At 43.5% G+C, this 18,761-nt stretch overlaps 1 protein-coding gene across 2 annotated transcripts; it reads left to right on the top strand.

Moving 5' to 3' along the window:
* Positions 1–1,596: 1,596 nt before the first annotated feature.
* LOC117024575 (zinc finger protein 239) lies at positions 1,597–13,722 on the top strand. Of its 2 annotated transcripts, none has more exons than XM_033109999.1 (3): positions 1,597–2,152; positions 2,460–2,621; positions 11,627–13,722. In XM_033109999.1, the coding sequence occupies exons 2-3, from the start codon at positions 2,546–2,548 to the stop codon at positions 12,568–12,570; spliced, it is 1,020 nt and encodes a 339-aa protein (XP_032965890.1). In that variant the 5' UTR covers positions 1,597–2,152; positions 2,460–2,545; the 3' UTR covers positions 12,571–13,722. The 2 variants fall into 2 exon arrangements, with proteins under 2 accessions (XP_032965890.1, XP_032965889.1); XM_033109998.1 differs by lacking the exon at positions 1,597–2,152 and adding an exon at positions 11,118–11,293 and having other exon boundaries at positions 2,540–2,621.
* The last annotated feature ends 5,039 nt before the right edge of the window (positions 13,723–18,761 follow it).

Below are 18,761 nucleotides of genomic sequence, written 5' to 3' on the forward strand. Positions count from 1 at the left end.
TAACAATGACGGGCCACACGTCAAAGCTTCCAAATTCCTATTTCCTGCCAAGACACCCCCAAATCCCATCACTAGATACACATTCCCATTTTTTCTGCTAACTAGAACTTGCTGATGGACATGTATCTTTACCAAGATTTACTGTCACCTCTGGTTATATATAAAGCCATGGAGCAAAGCAGGTAATGGGAAAATCAAGTTTGATTCCTAGGTTTCAGCTTGAGCAAAGGAGGGATAGAAGTAGACGAGAGGGAGCGTGCTGCAGGAGGAGCAGGGGGAGGATTGCAGGCAAGAAAGCACGCCAGAGGCCTATACATGAAAGAGTATGGCATTTTCAGGTAATGAGGTCTGGAGAAATGCCTCATCCTAGGAAATGGCATATGGGTAACAGGAAGTTTTAAGAATGAAGTTCAAAGGAGGCCCATGGGGTGTCATCTCAGCAAAGCATAATGGGCTTCCCACATCTGAAAATGTAACCTCATCTATCTAGTAACACAGTTGCCAGACACTATGATATTCAGTGCTGGCCAAGGGATACAGTTAAATGAATTAACCCATCCACTGAGTGAAGACTGGCAAATTGTCAAAGCAATGGCTTAGGAATTAGACATACCTGTGTTTGAACTTTGCTGTTTACTAGTTGTGTGACTTTGGAAATTTTACGTAGCCTCTCTAGTTTTCTTGTCTATATAATGTTAATAACAGCATGAAAATTAAATGTACTGTGCCCAAAAGTTATTAATATAAACACTAATATAAAACCCCGTAAAAATAGAAGAGAGATGTTTAGATAGAAGGGAGATAAAATTTTAAAAAGGGAATTAATGAGCAAGCATTTAACAGTGCAGTACTAGCATTGCCCAGGGAGGGATACCCTGGGTTTGGAGAACTTAAACGTGACTAGAGAAATCATCAGGAATCCTGGGCTGGGATAGGAAATGCCTCCCTACAGGTACTAGCTGCTGGAGTCAGCAAACTGTGACATCTGACTCTTCTAACATTTGTATCATATGACAACACATTTTCAAAATGGGAGTGTACGAAGGAACCAATGTTTAATCCAGACCATTAAGAGTGATTTCAATTAAATGGTGCCCTGTACAAATCAAAATAAATGCTGGAATTTTTTATTTTGCTGATGCAACCTATTCACTCTCTACAGTTTTAGAAAATGGTTAGCCTTTTATATTTGTATTTCATTCATGTTAATAAATTTGCAACTTCGGTATAATTACAGGCATCTACATTTTTTCTGCAGTTGCTCATATTACAAGTGTCCACCACCCTGTCTTCATTGTCCATTCATTGTCCAGGGTGCAGTTAGCACCAGGCTCTGGTTTGAACTGGCCAGGGTTCAAATGCTGCCTCTAGTTGCTAACTACCTCTGCAGCATCTGGCATGTAAGATAGTAAATGTACCAACTTCATGGGATTGTTGTGAGGGTTAATGAGATGTCAGTTTAAGTGCTCCACAACTGGTAGCTGTTATTGCTGAGTTTAGCAGGAAACTACCCTTATAAACAACTCATTTCCTTAACCTTTTTTTCCTGCTTCGACATATCAAAGGTGCCTCTAGCAAATCTGTACTCCAGGCTCAGAAGGGTCTTTGGATTTGACCTCTTTAAGTCTTTTCTTCCTCAGATTGGTATTGGTACCAGTATGTTCCTCCTGCAAAAGTGGGAGGGGCAGGGTTGAAGCGACAAAGGGAGAGAGGACTGGGTGGAATGAGGGCCTAGGTGACGAATTCGGGCCCAGCAGGGTTAACCTGGCCAGTGATTATGAAGAAGGGAGGTGACATGAGTAGTAAAACAAGGCAGGTCTCGAGCAGAGGAGGCAAATGGAGTACACCCAAGACGGAATGAGAAAGAAGGAAACCGATTTAGATGCACGGTCCACTTAGGTAATGAAGGGCAAATAAAGAAATCTGTACCATCCTCCTACAATCCTTCCTGGGGGAAGGACAAACACCAAAGGAGGTCTCCATCCCAAAGCCGCTGTGCGCCCAGCTCCCCGCAGAGAACCCGCTTTCGAGATTAGACCTCCAAGCTGCCTAGATAGGACCCGGAAGTGCACGCCGGGAACCCGAGTTCCCAGGCCGCCTACTGGAGGCGGAGGTCGCCCACACCGCGGAGCGCACGGATCGGGTGGGGCCAGTGAGTGTCCGGGCTCAGCGATCCGGGGTCGGGGGTGGACAGTGGGGAAGCCCGCTCCGTCGCGGTGGCCGCCTCGGGCAGGGGGGCTCTCGTGGGATTGGTGTGGGGCCGCAGGAACCTGCTCGGTCACGGCCGGGGCGCGGCGCCTGGGGCCACAGGCCGCCTCCGGTGACGCCAGCCTGGCGGTCTTCTCGCGGCGGGGCCTGAAGAGAATGAAGCTTCTCAGACCTCCTGGGATGGGAGTCGCTCTGGGGAAAGTTTCACCTTCCGTTTTCCCTCTGTCCCCTTCTCCCACCCTTTCCTGAAGTGACCGCCCGTCCCTTGTGCCCTGTTCTGAAGAAGTTTTAGAGAAGACCTTGGCTTTGGAGCGGCACCGGTTATTGGACCCAGCCCATGGAGAAGCTGCCTGAGCAGATGTCTCCGGAGTCCCCGTTTCCATCCCCCGAGCAGGAACCCCGAAAGAGCAAGGGTGAGGAGCTGACCTAACTGGCTTTCTTTGTCTAAACTGTCCTTCTAACCGGGGCCTCAGATCAGATGGACACGATTTACATTAGAATTGTCCTGGTGCAAGACTACTGTTTTTTTGTTTTGTTTTGTTTTGTTTTTTTTTTGTACCTAAAGCTCTATTGCATGTAAATAAAGCCTATAACTTATGTTTCCTCTCTGACTGTGTGGAGCAAACCTGCAGGAGCACTGTCATAGCACTAAGTCTTGAGTTGTCATTCCAGCACCTGCCAACTTGCCTAGCCTTTGGAGAAGCTCAGTGCATGTGGTTTGAATAAATGAATGAATGAACCCAGTAAAGTATGTCCCATACCCCAGGTTCCAGGAAGAGTAGACTCCTTCCCTTACTCTCCTTCATCATTAGGGAAGATACGTTTTCCACCCAAGATATTAACTGCAAGAGGGTGCCTTGCCTGTGGTGTACAGTAGACAAGCCAGCCAACTGCTGATAGAAAATGAAGTTAAACTATAAATATCCACATTTTTATTTCAATCTGCCATCTCGCCATTATCTAGTATATGTTTGGCCATTTAAAAAAAGTGGACTTGGATTGTTTAATTAGGGGACAAAGGCTTAGATAATCCACATTGGGACTTTGAGGTGGCTTATGTTTGGGGATATTTTCTTTCACATATTGAGCCTTCTAATGAGGTTTTCAGGCTAATTTTTAACAAGTATTAACTGAGTTATTATTATGAGGTGTTGAGACTAAGTTGAAAGAAAACCTAACCCCTACCCACCCACGAGCTTCGAGTTGAGTTGGACTAGTTAACTATGAGAAACTATGGGACAATAAACAATGTAAAAGTTCACAAGAGGAAATTGCTGAGAACTGGTATTAGCCCAGGAAGCCTTAGAAAATCATGAGTTTGGTCTGGGAAGAAGTCAGAGAACGAAAGGAGTCAGGTTTTAGATGAGAGAGGATAGGATAGGCCCTTACCACAGGCTCTTTGCTGCTGGTCTTTATAAGAGGCCAAGTGCTTTTATTCGCCTTCCTAAAATATTCATGTTAGTTCACAGTGCCCACTGGATTCAGTCCACATTTCATAACCTGGCATTGAGAATCCTCTTTAAAGTCTTACATCAGGGTTCCCCGAGACAAACACAGCAAGAGGGGTTTGTTTATACAGGGTAATACAGAACACACATATATTGCTGCATGCTACGTTCTCACCTATCCAAACCCCACACAACTCAAGGTCCCATGCGGGAAGACTCAGTGCAGGACAGCCTCTTCCTTGAAGCTCCTGAAACAGATCAGGACTGTGAAGAAGGAAACAAACGGATGCAAGAGACATTTACATGGAAACCTGCAGGACTTGGTGACTGAGCAGTAACGGGAAGCTGGGTACAACTGCCTTTGTTCCATTCACTGGCATACCTCTTTTAACAAAAGTCTTCACCAGTTGCTAATATCTTTGTCATTCCCATTCACCTCTCAATGCGGGGTACTGCTTCTGTGCCATCAAAACTGCTTATATCCACGTTGCCAGTGGCTTAACTAATGAATCCACTGGACACATTTTTTTTCAGCCCCAATTTTTTTGACCCCTTAGTATTTTTTTGTTGATGTGCTTCCTCTTCCTTGTAATTCCTGTTCTTTGGTTTTGGAAGCACCATATTCTCGTCTGCATCTTGTCTTCTCAGGGCCTTTCCCACTCCTGTTTCTCCACCTGTTCCTTAAACATTGATTTTCCCCAAGACCGTTCTCAGACTTCTCCTCTTTTCCGTCCTGTAGATGATGCTGTCCCCTTCCATGACTTTAGTTACCACTATATATGCTGCTCTTCCAACTGACTCCTGAATACTAGATGTTCACAGTATGCTTCTGAGCACATGCTTTTCTTGCCGTCCCCTACCTCCCTACCTTCCAATGACTACCTTGGTTAATTTTAGTAACCAAGGCCTACAGATGAAAGAGTATGGCATTTTCATGTAATGAGCTCTGGAGAAATGCCTCACTCTAGGAAATAGCATATGGGTAACTGAGTAAGTTTAAGAATGAAGTTCAAAGGAGGCCCATGGGGTGTCAGCAAAGCATAATGGGATTCCCACATCTAAAAATGTAACCTCATCTATCCATTCATTCAGTAGTACAGTTGCCAGGCACTATGATATTCAGTGCCTGGATACAGTTAACCTAATCAAACGAGACTTCTGATCTCATGCTTTTCTGCCATTCCCTACCTCTCTACCTTCCAATGACTACCTTGGTTAATTTCCCAAACCAGAAAACTTGGAGTCATCCTCTACTATTCTCTTTCCCTCCATATTCAATCACCAAATCCTATCAGTACTTTTTCAGAAAGATCTGATTCTGTTACCTATCACTGCCACTTCCTCATTTTAAGCCCATTATATCTTTTCTGGGTTGTCGACACATCCCTATGCTTTGGTTATTTCCCCCACCCTAGGCTCCCCTCCATACTGCTGCCAGAATAAACTTTCCTGGAAACAAGTCTGATCATATTATTCTCAGCCTATAGGATAAAGTCCAAAATCCTGAGTGTGGCTTATATGTGTCTTCATTATCTGGCTATATTCTATATTTCTGCCATATCTCTTGCTTCCTGCCCACATGGAGCATATATTTTGGTCATGTTGAAATTTTTTTGAATATACCTTAAATTTGGTATTCCCTTTTAGGTTTCTGAGCCGCAGCATATACTATTATTTTTTCCTGGAATACTCTTTACCTTGTTGATCCTGGTCATATTTAAAGACCCAGCTCACTGTACTTCTTTGAGGATGCCATTCCCAACTCACGTACGTCGGTTGTGATCATTCCTTATTTTGTGCTTTGAAGCACTTTGGTCATATATATCCATTTTAATACCTCTACCAGTATCTTGCACATAGTAGGCAGTAAATATGTTTGTTGATTGGTGAAATCAAACGGGAAGTATATTAGTTTCCTAGGGCTGCTGTAACAAATCACCACAACCTTATGACGTAAAACAACCGAACTGTCCTCTATCATAGTTCTGGAGGCTAGAAGTCCATGAGGAACAAACGCCCTCTGAAAGCTCTAGGGAAGATGCCTTCCTTGATTGTGCTTAGCTGCTGGTGGCTCCCAGCAATCCTTGGGGCTCCCTGGCTTGTAGCTGCATCATTCCAATCTCTCTCTAGGCCTTCTTCCCTGTGCATTTCTGTGTCTGACTCTCTCTTTTATCTTACAAAGACACCAGTCATAGGATTTAGGACCCACCCATATCCATTATGTCCTCATCTTAACTGCTTCTGCAAAGACCCTGTTTCCAGATAAAGTTATATTCTGAGGTTCCAGTTGACATGAACTTTTTTTGGGGTGGGTGAAGGGAGGTGGGGGTGGGACACGACACTATTTAACCCCGTACAGGAAGCACTGCTCATTTCTTCTGCTGTTAGAAGTAAATGTACGTGGGATCACACAGCTTTGTAGTTAAACTACTTGAAGCACTGCAAAGATTTGCCCCTGCCTTTAAATTAGAAGCAGATTAGTCGAGAAACTTTTTTCTTTAAACCTTTGGCTACAGGGACACATTTTATGTGCCTGTTATTTCAAGAGGCAGCTGCTATTCTTTTCTTGGGCTTCTCTCGCTCTGTCTCAGACTGGCCCCTGTCTGCCCAGGCATTCCAGGGGGTCCTGCCATGAAGGGGTAGAGCTCTAAATTCCATTTGTATCTTTGTATCTTAGTCCAGAAGACTTTAGAAATGGTCTATTTGGGACCCTTAGTGATTTATAGATTCTTCTCTTGATGGAGTAGAACTTCTTTTTATTAATGGATTGCTGGGAAATAATCAGGAGCACTTTTTATTTTTTTAATTTTTTTATTGGGGAGTATTGGAGAGCAGTGTGTTTCTTCAGCACCCTTCAGCTCCAAGTCCAGTTGCCGTTTTCAATCTTAGTTGCAGGTGTGCAGCCCACCATCCCATGCAGGAATCGAACCTGCAACCTTGTTGAGAGCTTGTGCTCTGACTGAGCTATCCGGCTGACCCTCCGAACAGCTCAGCGGCAGCTTGCTGTCTCCCTGTCTTCCACCTAGTTGTGGAGGGCACAGCTCACTGGCCCATGTAGGAATTGAACTGGCAACTCTGTTGTTCAGAGTTCGTGCTCCAACCGACGAGCCATCTGGCCGCCCCTCGAGCAGTTTTAAGCACCTAATGTGGGCAGAGTTCTTTACATAGTCCTGGGGTTGGAGAAAAAGAAATGGAAGACATATTTTACTTTAGAGATCCTTTCAATATAAATTGAAGGAAACACACATACAAAACTAAAAATATTTCTGAGGAGAGGCCCAAAGACAGCGTGGATAATTAAATGCCGCGAGGGAGGCAGGAATTGTATGCTTTAGATTCAAAGGAAAGAAACCACTTCCAGCTGGGGCTGGAGCTGGGTTAAGTTTCACAAAGAAGGCTGCCTTTAAGCTGGGTCTTGAAAGACGAATAGGATTTTGATAGGTGAAGTTGGAAGGGAGGCTGTTCCGTGTTGGAGGAGAAGGTTGAGCAGAAAAGGAAATGCCTGGGACATAAATGCTCAGAAGACGTTAGTTCAGATTAACTGGACCATAGAGAAGATGTGTAAAGGTAAAGTGGAGTAAGGCTGTGGAAAATGAATGCCAGGCCAAAGAGTTCAGATTTTGTGTGGCAGAGATCCTGGGATATGTTAGCTTTTCTTAACAGGAGGATAGTGGCTGAGTGTTGTGTATCAAGAAAGAGAATGATTTGTTTAGGGAGCCAAGAAGTGCTTAGTATCTGACTTTATGACATTAACAGTGACAACAGGAAGGCAGGGACAAAAATCAAGTAGTATATTGTAAGTAGAAGCAGTAATACTTGTTTACTGAGCCGATGTGGAGCAGAGAAGGGAGTCCCCTTCCCTTTTCTATTTTGAAAAAATGTTAAAGTTGCAGGACAGCTGCAAGAATATGATACCAAATAGTCATACACCAGAAGGAGGAGCAGATTTGGGACTGGTACGAGAGCCACATAGAAATGTTGTTTTAGCTTATTGGTGATGTTGATTTACAGGTATCCCCTTCTCAATAGATGGGAACACCACCCTTCCGGTTACCCAACCCAGAGAGAAACCTTTGTTTCTCTCATATTTATGTCCGTTGGTCAATAATCCTGTCATTGTGACCATCAACATTTCCCCCAGAATCCAAGTACTTCTTACAGGCTCCTCTGCCACTATATTGGCCCACGTCGCCATCATCTCTCATCTGGGTCATTGCAGTCGCCTCCTGGCTGGTTGTCCTGCCTTCCCTGTGGCCTCCATACAGCCACTGCCCAACATAGCAGCCAGAGTGATCCTGTCGAAATGTCAGCTCCTGTCTTCTGGTTAGACCCCTCCAGCGGTTCCCGGACTTCCTTAGTGAACTCAAACCTCTTACAGTGGTCTACAGGGTCCTGTGCTCTCTGATCCCCTTTTTATGTCTCTGACCTCATTTCTTACTACTCTCCCCCTTGCTCTTTCTGCTCCAGTCACACTTGCCTCCTTGAACACCCAGGTCCTTTGCTATTTCTTCTATGTGTAATGCTCCTTCCAAGATACCCTCATCTACTTCAAGTTTTTGCTTATATGTCATTTTCTTAGTCCTTCTTTGACCATGGTATTTAAAATTGCAATCCTTCTGCTCACTCACTGCCCCTGCCACTTTAATCCTTGTTCCTTGCTTTTTTCCTCTATAGCACTTTTATCAACCTTCTAATAGCATGTGATTGACATCATTTATTATCCATCCCCCTTACTAAAATGAAAGATCTCAGAGGGCAGGATTTTTGTGTGTTTTGCTCACTGTTGTATCTCAGAGCCTAGAACTATACCTGGCATGTTGTTGGTACTCAGTAAAATCTACTGAATGAATGTGAATGAGTGAAGTGTCATATGACTTGTAAAGATGAGTAGTATTTCAGGAATGATAGAAGGATCACCTTCAGCTTCATGGAGAAGGTGATACTGAACAGGGCCTGAAAGCAGTAGGAGTTACGTTCTTGAATATATCTGGCAGGCTGTCAAATTTTTGGCAGTGGGCCAAATAAAAGGCACATCCTTTAGAATGTCTAAGTCTTCGTATGTTATGGTAGAGAAAGAATAGAATGGTTCAACAAACAGCAGAAGAGGCTTTGTGTAGGGGAGAAGGTCAGAATGAGACTGGAAAGGCAGGTAGGGCCCAGGTCAGGGAGCCATAGAAAAAGCCTTCGTTTTATTATTTGCCTAAGCCAAGTACAGAAGACAATTATTATGAAGTATGTCAAGTCCAGGTGGAGTCATGCCCCGGTTATTGCTCTTTCACTTGTTGATGAGCTGATGGAGACTCTATTTGTTATCTTCTCTTTCTTGTGTTTCATCTTATTTAATGAATCCAGTTTTGAAGGACTTCTAAGTTTAGGTGTGCCAAGCCCTGTGTGACAGATTTGGCAGATTTAGAAAGCTCTAGAGTTATGCTGTCCAGTAGGTAGCCACTAGCCACAAGTGGCTAACTAAAATTAATTTAAATACCATGAACAGTTCAGCTCCTCAGTTGCGCTGGCCACTATTGGGTATTGTATTGGACAGCACAGATATGGAATGTTTCCATAACCACAGAAAGTTCTGTTGGATTGTGCTGTTGAAGCCATCAGTGAACAACTTGAGTGCATTATGGTACCTTGCTAAAAGAATTGGCCTGCCTAGCTACTATTTAGACCTGCAAAAGTAGAACTACCAATATGATCCAGCAATTCCACTCCTGGTTATTTATCTGAAGGAAACAAAATCATTGTCTTAAAAAGATATCTGAACCCCCATGTTTATTGCAGTATTATTTATAATAGCCATGACATGGAAACAACCTAAATGTCCATCAATGGATGAATAGATAAAGAAAATGTGGTATATGTACATAAGGGAATATTACTCAGCCATAAAAAGAGGAAATCCTGCCATTTGTGACTACATGGATGGACCTTGAGGTTATTATACTAATTGAAATAAGACAAAGTAAGAAAAATACTGTATGGTCTTACTTATGAGATGTGATCAAAAAATACGGTGAATGTTTACATTTAAAAATGTATTACAGTAAAAGACACATTGCCATTAATACCCCTCAAAATACTCCCCCTCGCTTCGAACACATCGCATTTTTCTTGCAACTTTTTGAAGCAGTTGTGCTGTCATGACTGCCTCAATGTCCTGAATCGATTCAAAACATTTACCTTTCATGGTCAGTTTGTCTGGGGAAGAGCCAGAAGTCACACAGTGCTAGATCCAGTGAATAAGATGGATGAGGACACACCATAATGTTTTTATTTGACAGAAAATGCCATACCAGAAGTGATGTGTGACACAGAGCCTTTCCGTTGTGATAAAAAAATATGGTGAATGCTGCTGCCGAATGCCATCCAACAGAAAGGCAGGGATCTTCAATCGGGGAAGTGGCACGTCGAACCTTAGCAACAGTATGTGACAAGTTTCAGCTTGTTTGGTGTACTCGGGTGTGAGCTACGGTTGAGAGAAGGTGTATTTTAAAGTGTGCCGTAAATCATCCTCCGTTATGACAATGGTCTGTGTCACACATTGCTTCTAATATACAGCAATTTCTCTCAAATAAAAACATTATGGTGTGTCCTCATCCACCTTATTCACCGGATCTGGCACTGTGTGACTTCTGGCTCTTCTCCAAAGTTGAAATGATTCATGACATCACTGCAGCCATGACAGTGCAACTAAAGACATTTATGAAAGAGGACTTCCAGAACTGCTTCAGGAAGTGGCAAGAACGATGGGATAAGTGTGTTTGAAGTGAGAGGGAGCATTTTGAGGGGGATTAATAATAATGCGTCTTTTACTATAATAATTTTTTATTTACATATTCACAATATTGTTTGATCACATCTTGTACATTTTAGGCTTTCACTGATGATAGAAATGCTGCATTGGAAATTCCTCAGCACCACCTTCTTCTAGAAAGATCCCTCTAAGCACGGGGCCTACTTTCTCTGGGACTGCAAAACAACTTCTCCAGCTTCAGTAAGCCCTATTTAATAAGTAAAACTTATTTGTATGAAAGTACCCTGTTTGCCCGAAAGTAAGACCTAGCCAGACGATCAACTCTAATGCATCTTTTGGAGCAAAAATTAATATAAGAACGGGTATTATATTATATTATATTATATTATACTCGGTCTTATAGTAAAATAAGACCGGGTCTTATATGAATTTTTGCTCCAAAAGACGCGTTACAGCTGATTGTCTGGCTAGGTCTTATTTTCGGGAAAACACAATAAATGGGAAATATTTTTCTATCACGTCTCCCTTAGATGCAGCTAGGGTACAGAATTTCTTTTTATATATTCTCTTAGATTTGAAATAGATTTGGAAATGTTTCTCTATATTATTCTTCATATTTTAAACGACTTTTCCTCCTGTTCTCTCTCACTCCACCCATCACCCTGCCTTTGTCAAATCCTCCCAATTTGCACTTTTTCTAAAAGGTGCATGTAAGGTCTGAGTATGTCTGTTTTCATGAGTAAGCATGTGAGCATCTGTGTGTAGAGAGAGACTCTCCGCAGGAGGAAGATGTTGGTGTCTGATTATATGACGGGAGTCTTCCCCTTTACCGCTGAGACAATCCATATGGCCATCGTACCATGTGGACAGAACATCTGGGGTGAGGTTCTCCTCTTTTATTTATCTGTTCAGTCCCTGCCCCTCCTCACACCTGTACACCAACATCACCCTTCCTGTGGTCTGAGATATCACACTTCCCTCTGCTTTTCTGTTAATCCCAGTGTATCTGTCTGGTTGGCTACTTCATATATAAATCCTAACTTTAGCTTCCCCACCACTTTCTTTAAATCTACTCAACTTGTATCCATCTTTTCCCTATATTGCAAGGCCATTTTTCCTACTTTTTTGAATAAGACACTTCTGGAATACTTTGATCATCCTGTTTCCCATCAGGTTTTCTTATTACATTTACCTTTTTTATATTTTCTGTCAGATGGTGAGACCTGGGCTGAGGAGCAATTGATTATAAAACAGCAAACTCTTGAAGTAGGGATACGACTACATAAAGGAGATGAATGTGAACAAAATAAACATGAGGGAGTCTTTGAATATGGACGAAACTTTGGCAATATGGGAAACTTTATCCAACAGCCACAAATTCTTACTGAAGAGAAATCTCAAATGTGTAATATTTGTGGAAAATTGTTCAGGCGGAGCTCATACCTTATTCAGCATGAAAAAATCCACATGCAAGAGAAACCTTATGAGTGTCGTGAATGTGGAAAAGCCTTTGGCCATAGTTCAAACCTTATTCAGCATCAAAGAATACACACAGAAGAGAAACCCTATGAATGCAGTGAGTGTGGGAAAACCTTTCGGCGCAGCTCACACCTTATCCAGCATCAGATAATTCATACAGGAGAAATGCCTTATATGTGTAATGAATGTGGAAAAGCTTTTGGTCGGAGCTCAAGTCTTATTCGACATCAGAGAATCCATACTAGGGAGAAACCCTATGAATGTACTGAATGTGGGAAGGCCTTCAGCCAGAGCTCAAATCTTATAGAACATCAACGAGTTCACACCAAAGAGAGACCATATGAATGCAATGACTGTGGGAAACGTTACAGTCGTAACTCGCACCTCATTGAACATCAGAGAGTTCATACTGGGGAGGCTCCTTATAATTGTAATGAGTGTGGGAAATCTTTTAGTAGGAGTTCACTCCTTATTAAACATCATAGACTTCACACTGGAGAGAGACCCTATGAATGCAGTGAATGTGGGAAGGCCTTTAGTCGGAACTCCCACCTTATTCAGCATCAGAAAACTCATAGTGGAGTCAAACCCTCTCAATGTAAAGAGTGTGGGAAAACCTTCAAGTATCGTTCATACCTTATTGATCATCTGGGAAATCATACAAGGGAGAAACTGTGAATGAAACGAAGGTGGTAATGCATTTGGTCGGAGTTCAGCTCCTATTGAACATCAGAGAACTCACACTGGAGAGAAACCCTTAGGGTGTAGTGAGTGTGGATGGGCTTAGTCCTAGTTCAGCTCTTCTTAAGACCTGAAAGTCCACACAGTGGACAGATCTCATAGATGTGTTCAGTTAGATCGAGTTCCTGCCTTAGTCAGCATCAGCAGGTTCATTTTGGAGGAATGATGGATATGGGAAAAGCCTCGCTGTGTGTCAGAGAGGGACACAGAAGGGGCGTAACGCAGCACTACCAAGTTGATGACTCAAGCAGAACCGTAGCATTGCTTTTGATATTCAGGATCCACATCAGAGGGAGATTCTATGGTTTGCTTTTCAAATCTCCTTAGTCATCCTCTGAAAATGGAATGAGTTATGTCCATTCCAGGGAAGAAAGAATCAGGGAATTTTGGATTCACACTCACATCAGGAAAGCAATAAGGTGACCTTTGAACCCAATAGTTTTCCATCTATCTCATCTGTCCTGTTTGTTGTAATTAGATGGAAGTGGCTCTTGGCTCTTTCTTGGGTCAATATTTTGCTCCTCGATGTCCTACAGACTACTGAATCTCCTTTTGTTTTATGTGACATAAACACACTCAATAAATGTGCAGCTTTTCTAAGCCAAGTAATAATTCCTCAGTATGACATGTCATGGCTTATGTGTTAGTTTGGGTAGACTGAACTACATTTGCCAGAATTCCTTATGTTTCAGTTCGTGTGGGCTACAAGGCAATTCTTGGGAGAATTGAGGGCAGGAGAAAAGCAGCAGTTATTTTGTAACTCACACGCATTGTTGCTAACTCACCTCACTGGCTTGAAGCAGCGGCTGGGAGGGTGTGTGGTGTGTGTGTGTGTCCTCCTGGCTCTGCTTTTCTGAATCCTAGTAATTTAAAAGGAACCTCAATAATAATTTTCAAGATTTCCTGTTAGAAAAAGCTGGTTCAAATTCCTTTATAATAAAACTTCCACCATAACCTTAGGTAGAGCTTTACTACCATGTAATTGTTGAGGAACAAGTTTGGAAAGCATTTGGATAGTGTGATACCTAATTGATTGATAAAATTAACAATAAAAAAAAACCTCTGAGCCCCCATTTACCATGAATATTTTAATCATTAAAAGAAGTTCCAGGGGCGGCTGATTAGCTCAGTTGACTAGATGACAGTGCTCTTAACAACAAGGTTGCTGGTTCGATCCCCACATGGGCCACTGTGAGCTGCGCCCTCCACAACTAGATTGACACAATTACTTGACTTGGAGCTGATGGGTCCTGGAAAAAACACACTTAAATAAATGAAAGTTTAAAAAAGATTACTAAAAAATAAAAGTTCCAGAAATACCTCTACTAGATACTACATTGTTAGATTTATTCTAGGTATCTGAGAGAAATAACTGCTTTGTTGTAAATGCTTGTTTTTTATCTAAAAACATCAGATTATTTTTCCTCCAGTTAGTCTGGATTAGGGATTACTAAAAAAAAAAAAAAAAAAAAAAATCTGAAAATTATACTTACATTGAAATCGAAAGTTGCCTCCTGTAGTCTCCATGCGTGGTCTGGTGCTGTGCACATGGTAGGTGTTCAGTGGATGGCTGCAGAATGAATCTATTTACTGGAAAATAAGGTCTTCTTGTCTCAACTCTCTTCACTGTACTCTTCTGCCTTCCTCCGCCATTCCCATAGGGGGTTATTGACATTAAATAATGGTCACCTGGTTCTAAGGACACTCTTACTATCTGGATGTCCTGAGGGTGGGCTTATACTCTGTGAGATCAGATCTGAGCTCTGAGCTACTGTGCCCACAGACTCCACTTGGCACGTGACCCTCCTCGAGGCCCTCCCCACCCCCTTACACCACAGAAAGGGCCCTTTCCTTCTGTGGGGTCTGAGAAGCTTCAGGAATGAAGCAAGGCTTGAAGACTTGGGTGTGAAGGCTGGGCAGGGTTCTAATGGGCAGGAAGCATAGCAGGGAATGTCACCAGGACTGCAGGATTGTGTGCCAGGCTCCAAGGGCGGAGGTGTCTGGAGACAAGGAAAGGGGAGAAAACAGTTTGTCTAGCAGTCGGGCTCTGGTTCTTTGGACACAAGTGTCACTAGTGAACAGACTAGTTCACCAAACTCTTAGAGCTCAGTCAAGTGAACATGAGGGCGACCAACTCATTCCAGTTTGCCAGAACTTTCTCAGTCTTAGCATTGAAAGTCCCACATCCTGAAAATGCTCAGTCCTGTGCAAACCAGAATGTTTGGTCACCCAAACCTATAGTGACCCTATCCCCTGCCCCCTCATGGCTCCTGGCTGCAACAAGCGCTAACAGAGCAGGAATCCTCAGCTTAGGTTGTGTGCTGGAAGCACCCGGGGAAGCTTCCCAGTAGCGAGGCTTCAGTCCCGACCTCAGAGAGTCGGTGCGTTTGCTGTGGAGTATGGCCTGGATATTGGGATTTTGTAAATCCCCAGGTAATTCTAATGTGCCACCAAGATTGAGAATCTATACAATAGAGGATATCCACGCTTCACCAGTGCTGAGAGGACACAGAGACCACATAGGATCTGGTGGCTTGGTCACTGAGGGCCAGCAAGAGGGCTGGGCTGACCTCTTGCCAGGTGACCCTTATTTAATGTATGGACAGCATCAGGGGCCTACGAGTATGTGAAAGAAGAAAGCATGTCTCAGGCTAAACTGAAGGAGCGGGGAGAGGGAACCATTGCACTGGGGGTGAAACCAGCTATTGGGAGCCAGCTTACTCATGGGGGCAGGGGCCTGCTCATTTCCCCGTTCTGTTACACCATTAAACTGCAGTTTGGGCAACTTGGGGCTCTGGAACCAAGGACCAAGGGCAACTTTGGAGCTCTGAACCAAGGAAGCACAGAGCCTGGGGGCAGTCAGAACTCGAGACCCCAGCCCCAGCTCCTGGGCACTGCTCCACCCCCTTTACCACAGGCAATTCCCTCTTCCCTGGCACGTCCTTCTACCCTAGACCTGCGAAAACATGAAATTGCTTCCAGAAGTAGCTATAACCTCAACTGGTGCACACATTTTAAAATTTCCAGTCAAAGGAGAGGCTGGCGTGGCAGTCTCTAGCCATACTGTGTACATAGCCTTGCACTCTTTCCCTCTCCTGGGTTAGAGGCATTTCCTGTGCTCTGGGTAAAGAGTTAGGAGTCCGGGCGAAGGGGAGATAGGAGGAAGGCGATGAATTTTAGCACTGGCACCCAAATGTGACTGCTTTAATCCCATCAAAGGGCCCTCAGGGCTCTCAGGATGAAGTCCTACCAGACCCTTCTTCTCCAGCCCTGACCTCTGACTTCTCCAGCCCTCTTGTGGCCACCCTCCCGGTCATTTTGAAATTCCGTGGGTTTTTGAACACAGTATTTTTCAACTGTAGGTCAAAAGCCAATAGTGGGTCATAAAATTGATTTATGGTAATGAGTTGCGACCAGCACTAAGTGTAAAAGAAAAAAGCAGGCAGGACTACAATGGAATAGAAAACATCCACGTGCATTGCACATAACAAAGGTAAGTGAGAGTTTTGTTCTATGTGTGGGACGCACGTGCGTGTGATATACCGTATTTCTCACCAGAGAGCAGGTGAAAACCTCTGCATAATGCATTCCCCTCTGGGGAATAAGGTTCCATCTAAATGGCGCCTCCTTGGCAGGTCTTCCCTTGGACTGAATTGTTCTCACTCTGCAATTCCCGTAGCGTGCTATACTTTCCTGTGTGCACTGATCACACTTCTAAAAAAATGATTTATTCACTAGCCAGTCTTCTGTGCTAGATTGCAAGCTCCACGAGGGCAGGGGCTGTATGCACCTAACATTGTATCTGTCATTAGAGAACGCATTCGTATTGAGTGGCTGACTGAGAAACGTGCGTTTAGGTTACAGCTGTGTGTGTTCTTAGTTCTCTTTATTTTTTCCAGCTTTTTATCTGAAAGATTTCAATATACAGAAAAGTTGAAAGACTAGTATAATGAACACCCTTTATACCCTCCACTTAGATGAACAATTATTAACATTTTTCCATATTTGCTTTTGATCTATCTACACACTTTTTTCTGAATTATTTGAAAGTGAGCTTGGATATAACTTTCACCCCTAGATACTATGGCATACTTCTTCTAACAGAAAGGTTATTCTACATAATCAAAATACTATTAACATACCTAAGAAAGAGTATAATTCCATGACACCATCTAAAATGTAGCCCATATTTAGATTTTTCCCAGTTGCCCCAAGAATGTGTTGTATAGCTATGTTATTTCAAGTCAAAATAAAATCAAAGGTCACATATTGCATTTGGCTTTATGTCTCTTCTTTTAATCTAGAATATTCCTCCACCTTTTTAAAAAAATGACATTGACTTTTGGAGGAGTCAAGAACAGTTATTCTTTAAAATTTTCCACAAAATTGATTTCTGTTTTCCTGTGGCGGTGTTTGACTTCCTCCTCAACCCCCTGTATTTCCTCTAAACTTAAATGAGGTTTAGAGGACTGGTTAAACATTTTTGGCAAGAATATCTTACTGGTGATGTCTCCTTCATGCTGTATCACCTCCAGAGGCCTATGATGTCAGACTATTCCATCCAAAGTAGTGCTGTTTGCTCACTTGTTTAAGATCTCTCCTAGGTAAAGATATGTTTTCCTTTTGCAATCAGCAATTTGCAAGGATGATAAACTCCAGCACTGTGTGAAGAATCTATTCCTCTACAGCCTAATGTTTTTAGCAATCATCCATGATCTTTTAGCAACTATACATGATCGTTTGGGCAAGTTCTTAACCCAAGATTCAGTTTCTTAATCTGCAATATGGCGATAATAATTCCTGTCATTTTTGGATTTGCTGTGTAATGACATTTAAACGTAATGCACAGGGGCTGCGGATGGCTCAGTTGGTTAGAGCGCGAGCTCTTAAGAGGGTTGCAGGTTCGATTCCCACATGGGCCAGTAAGCTGTGCCCTCCACAACTAGATCGAAGACAACAAGCTACAGCTGCCGCTGAGCTGCTGGAGGGATGGCCAGATGGCTGTTGGTTAGAGCATGATCTCTCAACAACAAGGTTGCCAGTTCAATTCCCACATGGAATGGTGGGCTGCGCCCCCTGAAACTAATGATTGAAAACGGCAACTGGACTCAGAGCTGAGCAGCGTCCTCCACAACTAGATTGAAGGACAATGACTTGGAGCTGATGGGCCCTGGGGAAACACACTGTTCCCCAATATTCCCCAATAAAATATTTTTTAAAAAGTAATATTGTGGGGACAGAGCCAGGAGTGCAGTTTCCAGGCTCTCGTGCTCACGTGGAAAGGTGCTCACTCGGATAGTAAATGGCCATCAACTGTGATTGGATGGCCATCAGCTGTGGCTAGTTGGCTGTCAGCTGTAACCAGTGAGCCATTGGCCACTAATACAACTGCCGTGGCTATGCTAGCAGAAAATGGGGGCTAGCAAGAAGATGGTGGCTGAGCCTGCAGGCGTGGATTGCAGTTACGACGGCGGGTTGCAGATTGTGTGGCTCCTGCTTCCTGTGTCTCCGGCCCATCCCACAGCGGGAATATAGTGGTATGACTCCCCTATCTATGGCTCCTTGAGTGTTCCATTTTGGCCTCACCCTCTCTTGCGTTCTTATGTGGGGAGCAGGGCAGGAGACCCCGCATGACACCCTGCATGACAAATCTATAAGAGTACATATGAAAATGCTGTCATGGTCTGCCATCGTTTCTCCCTTCCTCCGAGAATACTATCCCCCTTTTTTAAGAAAGTTCTGTCTACCCCGCTCCGAATATGTGGTCCAAATTGCTGGCTTCTTAGATGGCCCTATCTGCCTGGCCACTGTGGGACACACCTGACTCATCTTCTTTGGCCACAGGGGTATGAACACGTGACCCAAGCTGAGCCGATCTGAATGCTTCTTCCCTGGGAAATTTTGAACCAAGTAAGGGTCGGAATAAGGAGAGGCAAACATCCTTTTTCCCTAGGGTGGATAAATGTGAGGATGTGAGCCTGGAAGTTGACTATTTCCCCTGCCACCTGGAGAATAAAAACCTGTCAGGCGGCAAAGATCAAAGCTGTTTTTCTGAGATCAGGGCAGAGAAGAGTTGTGCAGGGGTCCACCTGGCCTGGCTCCAGCCCTTGCCAGCTGTACCTCTGCCT

The sequence above is a fragment of the Rhinolophus ferrumequinum genome, chromosome 7, assembly GCF_004115265.2.
Source record: "Rhinolophus ferrumequinum isolate MPI-CBG mRhiFer1 chromosome 7, mRhiFer1_v1.p, whole genome shotgun sequence".
NCBI classification, from domain to species: domain Eukaryota; kingdom Metazoa; phylum Chordata; class Mammalia; order Chiroptera; family Rhinolophidae; genus Rhinolophus; species Rhinolophus ferrumequinum.

Bases quoted from the DNA above. Each gene is read 5' to 3' on its own strand.
- LOC117024575 (XM_033109998.1), top strand. From the start codon at position 11,203: ATGTTGGTGTCTGATTATATGACGGGAGTCTTCCCCTTTACCGCTGAG. The intron at 11,294-11,626 runs GTGAGGTTCTCC...ATTTTCTGTCAG, and splicing joins ATGTGGACAGAACATCTGGG to ATGGTGAGACCTGGGCTGAG.